Raw genomic sequence first — 11334 nt, forward strand, 5'->3', positions numbered from 1 at the left:
TCTCAATCCTCTCCTCAAAACAAAACCAAACTCTACAAAAGATATTAGGTTAAACTATGTAAAACTGCCATTTTTGTAAGAGAGAACTTTTCAATACTGGAATTTTTATGTAGTTCAACTTATTACTATAATTCTCAATTTAAAACTGAGGAAACAAAGTCCTTGAGGATTTCAATAAATTACTTAAAAATACATTTCTTAAAAGGCAAAGCCATGATTTCAACTTTGACCAGTGTGTCCACAAAATCCATGTTCTTTTCATTAAATTATATAGTTTCCATTGATATTTTGGAATCTTCACAGGTATTACTATATTTGAAATTTAAACTAATAGTCACTCCATGCTTAGGAAAAGGTGATAGCAGACACTTGGTTTTAACAAGAATTAGAACACATGTCATATAAGACTTTAACAAATTAAACTTCATATATCTAAAATCATTGGGCTGAACAAATATATATTTTCTTTAAGAACAACATGTTCAAGCGGCATCTGGGCGGCTCAGTTGGTTGAGCATCTGACTTCAACTCAGTTCATGATCTCACAGTTCTTGAGTTCAAACCTAGTTCATGAATTCAAGACCCACATTGGGCTCTGTGCTGACAGCTCAGAGCCTGGAGCCTGCTTCAGATTCTGTCTCCCTCTCTCTCTTCCCCTCCCCTCCTCATGCGCTCACTCTCTCTCTCTGTCTCTCTCTCTCTCAAAAATAAACATTAAAAAAAAAAGAATGACATGTTCAAGCTTTATTTTTTTTAATGTTTTATTTATTTTTGATATTGAGAGAGACAGAGCATGAGACGGGGAGGGGCAGAGAAAGAAGGAGACACAGAACTGGAAGCAGGCTTCAGGCTCTGAGCTAGCTGTCAGCACAGAGCCCGACATGGGGCTTGAACCCACAAACGTGAGATCTGACCTGAGCCGAAGTCGGAGGCTTAACCAACTGAGCCACCCAGGCACCCTGACATGTTCAAGCTTTAAAACCAGTACAAGTCTAAGACTAGTTTTCTTCAGGCAAAACAAAATTAAGTAAATGTTATAGACACATTGTAATTGTAAGCTCTTCTAAGATGTTCATTTGACTCATTCCTCCCCTCTTACATTTTCTAAAATGTGCAAGATCAAAATGAATAAGTCAGTGATGGGTTCTACACAGTCCAAGCCAAGCCCCAGCCCCACAGAAAAATTCCATGGAAGGTAACAGATGGAAGACAGACAATGCCCAACAGCAAAGGTCAGTTCTCAAGTGGAAGAACATTGGTATTGAAACTCTGCATTCTTGTGGCTTAAGATGAGTCATTTCTTTTTCCAACTGGAATCCATTAATATAGACCACTGATGACACTTACTTAGTTTTCCCTTTAGATATGCTGAGCTATGGAAGGAAAAAAGAAAGAAAAAGTATTCTTCACCTTTGTTTGCGTGACTCAAAGCACTTTACAAATGTACTTTTGCGTCCATGCTTTTCAGACCGAGAGAAGCAACAAAGCTCAAAGGCCCAAAGTAACTTCTCAAAAGCAGTTTGGCCAAGGGAAATCAGAGAGAGGTGAAAGCACTCTTATCACTCTGTTTCAGCATATTCTCAAGAAGTAGTTTCTTCTCTTGTTCCACAATTTTCTTGGGGCACCCTGACCAGCCTGGAAACCAATGGTCTCATCCGAGGTAAGGTGACAGCGAGTTACTCAGCTAAGATGTTAATTAGAAGGCATATAAGAGAGAGCATTTGGGTTGTGGGGGAAGAAGTTAGCAAAGAGAACCAAAAGTACAGCTTGGGGAAAAACAAACTTGTTTGGAGCACTACCACTTCATATCCTTCCAAGGTACAAGAGCTTTCGAAGATCGCGTGAAATGAAATTACTTGTACTTTGAAATCAGCTATTTGATAATCCTATCATAGGTAAAAGGAATATAGTCAGAAAGGGATTCACCATAAATTATTTCTTAGATTTATCTTAGTGTTGAAGTACCTACTTTTTTTTAAATTTCAGATTATAAAATGCTTTCACTTTGTGTACATCACTCATCTCTTCTTGCCATTTACTATTTAAGACCTCTGATAACCTTGGTATGTGTCTGGAGACCTTTAACAATTTCCAAGTTCATGAAAATCATTAAAGCATGTAATTTAAAGCAAGTTCCCAATAGAACTTGTGTTTGATTCATTTATCCATAGATAGGCATCATTGTCAAATTCAAGTTTCCAATTTCTTAATTGTAAACATTCTATTGATCATGCAAAGTCCATCTTTTCCTCAATCTACTTTTTCTCTAGTCTTACTGCCAAAACACTAAAGAAACTACTTCTCACAGGGCCTTTTACCACAATGCTTGATTATAGACACGTCACAAAGTTCCATTAAATTGTGGATACTGGAGCACCTGGTGACTCAGCCAATTAAGCTTCCAACTCCTGATTTCGGCTCAGGTTATGGTCTTAGGGTTCATGAGATTAAGCCCTGCAACATGCTCTGGGCTGGCAGTGCAGAGCCTACTCGGGACTCTCTCTCTCCCTCTCTCTCTGCCTCTCCCCCACTTAAAAATAAAGAAATGAACAATAAAAAAATAATAATAATGTAAGTTCTAGAACCAGGATGTTTGGGTTGAAGTATCACCTCTGTCACTCAGTAGCAAGTTACAAAACTGCCCTAATTCAGTTTCTCAGCTGAAATATTAAAAATATCTACTCCTTAGGATGCCTCAGTGGCTCAGTCAGTTAAGCATCCGACTCCTGATTTTGGCTCAAGTCATGATTTCACAGTTTTTTCAGGAGTTTGAGCCCCTGGTCAGGTTATACACTAGCAGAGCAGAGCCTACTTGGGCTTCTCTCTCCTGCTCTCTCTGCCCCTCCCCTGCTCATGTTTCTTGTTCTCTCTCTCAAAATAAACAGACGTTAAAAAATATATCCACAGGATGGATGGAAAGATTAAATAAATTAACCCACACAAAACTATTAGACTAAAGGCTGGTATCTACACAGTCCTCAATGAATGTAATCTGCTATTGATGTTATTAATATTGTTAATAACAAAATAAAGAAAGTACATTTGAAAATCTCTGAAATTAATTCTACCTTCCAATTCTATGCTGTTTCAGATGGTACTGATAAAAGAAAATTATACAGTGGGCATTCAGGTACATATAATAAGGAAGTTAAGCATTGCTGAGAGCCTGATGAACATTATGAAAACAAAAATAACTGAAATAAAAATAAGTCTCATAATACCTTAATAATTTGTCTGAGACAAATCTAAAATAACTATAATGCTGAAAACAATGATATCTTGAGAGTAAAGCAATAATTTTCCTTGACTTCTTAAATTGCTAACCATCTAAATATCATTTTGCATAAGATGGAAAACTAGTGGTCGGTCTATACAGTGCAATGTTTAATTTCTGCATATGCATTGCCAGCATAACAGACTGAACATTAGACCCAGCGGATCAAAGGGCCAGAAAAGTGACCACGCCCTCATTCAGTGAGTGATGATGACCAAATCACTTTAACCTCATTTTTCCTAGTTAGAAAATGAGGAAGAAATTTAAGAAAGGATACCAAAGCTTATTTCCAATTCTAAAATTCTACAAGGTCTCTATCATAAACAATATAAGAATATAATGATGGCATCAATGTAATGTAAGTTATTTCACCTGTTGATAAACAGGAAGTAAATTACTTTTAAATAATAGAATGTTAAGAATAGAAACACACAAACAAACAAAAAACATTCAGTTAATAATATCCCCTGGATTGAAACCACAATGAATACCTGGACAAATCTAGATAGTAACTTTTATATTTTGTGCAATAAATGGAAAGAATTAATTATCAAGCCTTTTCTGAAACCAATAGATGGTGTATCTTCCTTCTCAACAGAAGTAAAGCTACCTGGCCCAGCTATGGAACCAATGCCAACTTAAAATCTTAGGTCCTTTTGTACAGAGACTCTAATCTTTGACCTTAACAAATTCATATGACATCAGATTTCTAGCTCAGAAAAGTGTTATGATATAACTTCTAGGACTTTTGAGAAGATAATACTTGACCAAAAAAGATCATCACTATGAGACTAGAAAAAGTCTCAATGTTCACAGTTCTCTTCCAATTAACAAAGGTGTCTGAACCAAAGTTTAGAAAGAGAGGGTTCCTAGGTGACTCAGATAACTATCCAACTCTTGATTTTGGCTGGGGTCATGACTTCACTGTTCCTAAGATAGAACCCCATTTCAACCTCTGTGCTGACAGCGGGGAGCTTGTTTGGGATTCTCTGTCTCCCTCTGTCTCTGCCCCTCCCCTGCTTGTGCGTGCTCGCTCTCTCTTTCTCTCTCTCTCTCTGTCTCTCAAAATAAGTAAACATTTTTAAAGAGTTAAAACAAAAAGGGAAAAAGATCTTGATGACCACGCACAGATCTAAAAATTAATCGTGAGGGGTGCCCAGCTTGCTCAGTCAATAGGACATACAACTCTTGATCTCAGGGTTGTTAAGTTTGAGCTCCACACTGGGTGTAGAGATTACTTAAAAATAAAGTAATAATTGTGAGACAAAGCAACAAAATTAAATTTCTCATTATGGCACCATGGGAATAACAGGGATGAAATTAACCAGTCCATAAACTAATGTTAGTTTGGGAGGGAAAAGATATAAAATAAAGACACACTGAATCTTCTCAAATTAACATGTTCTTATCAATTAAATTATATCTGTTAATTATTAAAATGTCAGAAATACAACTCAAAAATAGGTGAACTTGACATGATGTCTTCTATGGATAATATTTTGAGTTAAACTGCTCCAACATTTCAAAAAACCTAGGAAACTAAATTTCTGAGATGCTCATAACACATTAAGAGTTTCTAGTAAAGTGCAAGCAATCACATTTTCCATTCCTTGAAAACAAACAAATCAAAACTTGATGTCATCTTAAAAAATCAAAGTACTCCTTTATTTAAAAGGCTATTATGGGAAGGTAGAGGAGGTTATTGTTTGGTTGTGTGCGTGTGTGAGTGTGTGTGAGTGTGTGTGCTGTTTGTTTTGTTTCCCTCAAAAGACTTTTTTCTTCTTAGCTTAATTTTAAGATTCCAAAACTCACAGCATGTCATAATTAAACATCTCCTAGCAAGTACACAGTCTGATTAGCACATTAACTCAGGCATAAACCAGCCGTGACCAGGCTGCCTCCAGGTCTGGGTCGGACCAGTCTGGGAAAGAACAGTCGTGATGAAAACTCCTTAAGACACATTAACCTCAATGTTATTTTATCTTCCATCAGTTAAGATCTTCTTTTTCTATCAATCCTTATGCAATTGTTTTAATCGTTAATTCTGGTCTAAACAATCACCGAGCCTCTTAAAACAAAAGGTGGGTACACTGGTTCTGAGAATTAAACTATTTCACCTTCATTCTCATAGGTTACCACCACCAAAAAGCTCAGATATTTAGGGAGAAGTCAGAGATGTGTTTATAGTTACACACCAGTAACTAGACCCCATGACTTCCCATACAGTATCAACTACTGTTTTAGAGACAGGGAGCAAAAAACCACCCACATCCTGATGTCTTTTTATTGGGCTGGTTGGTGGCCAGCTGTCTGCTGTACAACAAAATGGTAAGTGCATATGCCCATGAAGGCAGGAACATCTTCCCCCACAGTCTACATTCACACTGTCCAAAATGGAAGCCACTCGCTGCAGGCAGTTACTGAGCATCTGAAATGTAGGTAGGCTCATCCACCAAGAACCTGAGATTTTAGGTTTATTAATTTCTTTTAATTTAAACTTAAAGCTGAGGGGAGCCTGGGTGGCTCAGTCAGTTAAGCATCCAACTCTTGACTTTGGCTCAGGTCATGATCTCATGGTTTGTGAGTTCGAGCCCCGCATCGGCCTCTGGGTTAACAGCATGGAGCAGCTTGGGATTCTTTCTCTCTGTTCCTCTCCCACCCATGCTGTGTGCTCACTCGCTCTCTCTCTCTCTCTCTCTCTCTCTCTCTCTCTCTCAAAATAAATAAACTTTAAAAAATAATTAATTAAAAGCTGATACTCCTTTGTTTTATTAGGAAATGTTTAAATATGTTTGGAACTACTTGGGTATGTGAATTCGCTTTTTTATTTGTAGAATTTTATGAAATCTAAACACCGGTCAAGTATTTCCGAGGAAATTTTGGTGACTGAGTTTTGATGTATACAAGCATAAAATACATACTATGTTTCTTTTTTTTTATTTTTTATGTGTTTTTTATTTATTTTTGAGAGGCAGAGACAGACAGCATGAGCAGGGGAGGGTCAGAAAGAGAGGGAGATGCAGAATCTGAAGCAGGCTCCAGGCTCTGACCTAGCTGCCAGCATAGAGCCCGACACAGGGCTTGAACCCATGAACTATGAGATCATGACCTGAGCTGAAGTCGGACGCTTAACCAACTGAGCCACCCAGGTGCCCCAATACATATTATGTTTCAAAGAACAGGCAGCAGCACATAATATCTCATTAAATTTTTTAAAAATATTGACTATATGTTGAATACTTCAATCTACTACAATATTTTGGATATGTTATTTTAAATAAAATACACTATTAAATTTAATGCCACTGGCTTTTTACTTTTCTAATGGACTATAGGTAAATTTCAACTACATATGATTCATACTACATTTCTATTGGGCAGCAGTGATGATGAGTAATAGTAACCAGGGGCATAAGCATCAGGGAGAGACTAGTGAAGTGGTAGAAAATCTGTGCAGCATGAGGAAAAAGCAAAAAGACCAGGCAGGACTGCATTCAAATCCTAGCTCTGACACTGAACAAGTCACCAGCTTCCTCAGCCTATATTTTCCTATGTGTAAAATGGGAAGAACGGTTTCCTAGCTTAAACAAAATATTTGCAAAGTGCCTGCTACATCATAGGAATAAATAAACAGTTGAATAAATAGTTGTTTTTCAGTAGAAAGTAGATATTTCAACCTACTAAGAATTAACTACTTATCAACATCTATGCCTTCTTGTAAATGGGCTGTGGACACTTCCTTCTTCCTTCCCCTAATACTGGTGCAACTTCATTATTTCCTTACTTTTAAAGATGGATAACAGCAACCTTTATACTCAATATTATTATCAAAATATTCAACAGTTGGAGGTACTTTTTCCATTTATGTCTTCTAGTGGTAGCAAATCCATTTCAAGGAATACCACCATGATTTTTATGAACCTAAGATTCACCTTAAAGAGATTTATAACGTCAGAATACTTATTATGTCCTTTTCAGGTTTTCTAAAATTCATCAGTGGGGCCTTCTTCTCAGGAGTGTTTGGTAGGCTCAAAAATGCTCTAAGACATTAAGTTAATAATAATGAAGTATAGTTATTAAACATATAAAACATGGGAGCCAGGAATATTTATTTTAAAATTAATTATATCCCATTGCTATACTCTATTTCCTTTGCAATTTGAAAAATGCCTGCAAATTCTTATACTCTGAAGTAATACCATAATAATCAAAAGATTAGGAAAGATAAGCCTAGGACAAATAAAATTAAATCCTCCTTCATAAAGCAAATAGTTGAACTACAGAGTTCATTTTTCACTAAAAAGTAAAGTGATATAGACTGGAAATATTCCAAAATGATTCAGATAAATTAATGCCTAGAGAATTCACATAGGTGATTACCAAAAGGTGACAAGTTTGGAAGTCACCTTTCATCTTTCAACAGGATGCCAAGGAGAAAAACCATCCTCCCCATGCTGACTTTTCATACAATGTTGACTCCTAACAGGATGGCTTAAGGGTCAGCTCACTATGATATGATCACTCTTATGTTTCTATAAAAACTAATTTATGAGGCATCTAGGTGGCTCAGTCAGTTAAATTTTTGACTTTGGCTCAGGTCATGATCTCATGGTTCATGGGTTCGAGCCCCAGGTTGTGCTCTGTGCTCACAGCTCACAGCCTAGAGCCTGCTTTGGATTCTGTGTCTCCTCTCTCTGTCCCTTCCCCTCAAGAATAAATAAACATTAAAAAAAAATTAGGGGCACCTGGGTGGCTCAGTCAGGTAAGCGTCCAACTTGGTTCTACAGTTCGAGCCCGTGTCAGGCTCTGTGCTGACAGCTCAGAGCCTGGCACCTGCTTCAGATTCTGTGCCTCTCTCTCTCTCTGCTCCTCCCCTGCTCATGCCCTCTCTCTCTCTCTCTCTCTCTCTCTCTCTCAAAAATAAGTAAACATTAAAAAATATTTTTAAAAAATAAAAATTAAACAAAAACTAATTTACACATCACCACTCTCTCCTTTGACCTATTCCTTGTTTTTTTCACTTATGGTTTTCCATTTAGTCCTCTTATCATTTTTTCTTTATCCATCTGATGAATATTTATTGAGCTCTTCCTATGTGCCAGCTAGTCCGCAGGCCTCACCATTGTACCTCACTAGCCTGGCCTATCATTCAAACAAAGGCACTTAAGTAAGATGGTGGCAGCAGAGAAGCAAAATATACGTAGCATGGTTTTTTTTCATTATTTGGGTTATGTGTGTGTGTATATGTGTATACTCTTCATCATATCTGACTTGTCAGCAAAAATAAATTTGAGGTTGTCACAAAGCTCCAAGTTCATAAAAATTAACTCATTGGTTTCCAACATAATTTGTAATTAAGTTATTACTTTAGCTTTTACAAATATCATACAGTGAGATCCAAAACTTAGTTGTGGCTTCCAAGTTGTCTACTCTCATATTTTTTTTCAACACAAATATCTCCTAATGTACCTCTTTTTGATGGCAGAATTTACCATCGTAACTCTTTTTCTCCAATTTACTCATATAGTTATATACTAGGCCAGATATCTCCTACTGAAAAATCTCATGTTCATTAATTCATACCTAAGGGAAACTTTATCTAGAGAAAAAAATTAAGAAGTCAGCAGACCCTCATATGTCTATTAGAGAGAATTTTTCTGAAGTTGTTTATTCAACTGTAAGTATTTCCTTGTTCGATTTACCATTAGACTATAAGCAGCTTGAGGACAGGGGCAAGGTCTTACTTTCTATGTGCCCATTTGAAAAGGATTCATGACAGTTTGCTGGATGGTTAAATGGAAGGCTGGTTGGATGAAAAATGAAAGATAAGTTCATGATAAGTTAAGTGATAAGATAGTTACCAGTGATATGAATTTAATCTTTGAGACTCCTATTCTTAACCCATTAGTTAAAAACAGAGGTGTGGAGTGATTATGATGTGTGGGTTAGGTTCATCAACTATAACATGTTATCACACTGGGTGGGGATGTTGACAACGGGGGAGGCTAGACATGTGTGGGGGTAGGGGACACATGGGAAATCTCTACTCTCAGCTTTACCGCGAACCTTACACAGATCTAAAACAAAAAATTCTTAAAAAAAATAGGTGTTAAACTTTAAAAACACCCATTGTTTGACCAATTGATAATGAAAAATATTACTTTGTCATATAAAGGTATCAGCTAATTAATTCAGCTGCAATTTATTGCAGCCTTAGCATGTGCCAAGCACACTACCCTCAGAGCTGTGGTTTAAAGATAAATAAGATCTGTAAATGTAAAGCAGGAATTGGAAGGCTGGTTCCGCCAAATTCATGTGAACTAATAGTAATTTTAAATAATCATTAAACGATGGAAAAGAAAGCAATGGATCTCCTCCTCACAATATTGTGTGTTCTCTTGCCCAATGAAAACAAATGACAAAATCTACTTTTTCAGACATCCTAAAATTTTTCAATAAGCTTTATACTTTTTGCTTAGAAAATGCTATCTCCTAATACAGAGGTAGAAGTCCTCAGTGTCTCTGATTTTTGTTAAGGAGTCAAAAAGAAAGGGAATGGATAGAATGAGATCAGAAATGTCATGGAATAGAGAAAAGAAAAATATCAACGTGAGAGAAATCAGAGCAAAGTTCTGCACAAAATCATTCTCATATTAGACCAGAACCCCTGAACCATAATCATCCAGAAGCCGAGGGTAAGATGCTGAGAAATGCCCAGAAATGAATAACTGCACTGGACACACACTTTGTGGAAATGGCAGTAAAAGGAAACAGTGCAGAAACCCTCTGGATAAGCTTATGGGCAGGCTGAAGTCTCCAGGAGTGAAAACTACAAGCCTGTCATTGGCTGGTCCTGATGGTGAAGCAGACCCTTCAAGGCACTTGGTAACTGACAAGATGTAGCAACCTCTCTCAAGTACTACTGGCCTGGCCTGGCGGGTTCATTCCTTTGACTTCAGCAGATATAATCTCTTGGTTCTTAAAAGAGTCAATCATTTTAACATAGACGAGTGTAAATAATACATCAGGAAAACCTGACCCCCTTTAGAGAATGACAAACCTTTCTGAAGTGAACAACCAATGTTTCTTTAATAAAAGGAAGAACTGACCAAGCCTCATAGCAATGTCTTCCCACCTTAAACACATTCTACCAGGTCATCCAAGTCTCACTTACCCCTAACATCTGGTGGAGGTAGTGATACTCTGGCCCTTGGTTATAGAGCAGGAAGGTCTTCCAGAAAAGCAAAACGTTCAGGGAGAGCCAGATAAACTAAATCATACAAAGAGAGAGAAAAAAAACAAAAATTAAAAATAAACATTACCTGATAAGTGGAAACCTCACGTGCATTCGTTGGCCACAAAACTTTCAGTGGAAGCTGGATTCGTAATCGCAGAAAGCATTCTCAATTAACCAGCAAGCTGAAAACCACTCAGAGGAAAACAAATCTGACCTCACTCAGTCCCTGCACCTGAGAGTAAGCATTTGGGGTTGCAAACAGGTCTCCTAAATCATCTGCAGATACCCCTGCAGTACAAAATGAGCCTAAAAAACTACTGGCATCACCCAAGTCCCGAGCATTGCATGCTGTTAAAATGCAACACCAAACAGAAACAATTTGGGAAAAGAGCAAAGGGGGGAAGATGTTTAAAGGGTTAAGAAAAAGTTGTGTTCACTATAAGTGATCTCCCCTCCCTTCCTCCACATCTGCTCTCCCAACAGTGAGCAGCAAAGTTCCCATGAACTTGGAGTAGGGGTGCGGGGAGGGTGTCGTTATTCTCTCCAGGTATTAACAGCAGAAAGTTTTGTTAGTTGAGAATGTTGGTATTAGAGGCAAAACTTCTTCCAACTTCCCACCCGCGCACGCTCAGAGAATGAATCAAAGTTGCTGCACGAGAGACAAAACGCAGGGAGACAGCCTTGCCCGCCATCCTACCAGGCAGAGGTGTTTAACCCCTTCGTTGGCCAGCCAGCTCCTCCAGGACACAGCCATGCCGACGACCCCGCCGCGCTGCGCTCTCCGGCCGCCGGCCAGCGAAGGAGCGGCGGCGGCCGGGGCAGC

General features: G+C 38.0%; 1 protein-coding gene across 2 annotated transcripts in view; it reads right to left on the reverse strand.

Moving 5' to 3' along the window:
• Window positions 1–11291, reverse strand: part of NOX4 (NADPH oxidase 4) — a 152197-nt gene extending 140906 nt beyond the window's left edge. For both annotated transcript variants that reach the window (XM_029915298.1, XM_029915297.1), the window contains exons 1-2: window positions 11209–11291; window positions 10449–10544 (exon numbers count right to left, since the gene is read on the reverse strand). In XM_029915298.1, coding sequence (XP_029771158.1) covers window positions 10449–10544; window positions 11209–11265 — 153 coding nt within the window. In that variant the 5' untranslated portion in view covers window positions 11266–11291. The remainder of the gene's footprint in view (window positions 1–10448; window positions 10545–11208) is intronic.
• Between the last annotated feature and the right edge of the window lie 43 nt (window positions 11292–11334).

This window comes from Suricata suricatta, chromosome 11 (assembly GCF_006229205.1).
Source record: "Suricata suricatta isolate VVHF042 chromosome 11, meerkat_22Aug2017_6uvM2_HiC, whole genome shotgun sequence".
In the NCBI taxonomy this organism is placed as follows: domain Eukaryota; kingdom Metazoa; phylum Chordata; class Mammalia; order Carnivora; family Herpestidae; genus Suricata; species Suricata suricatta.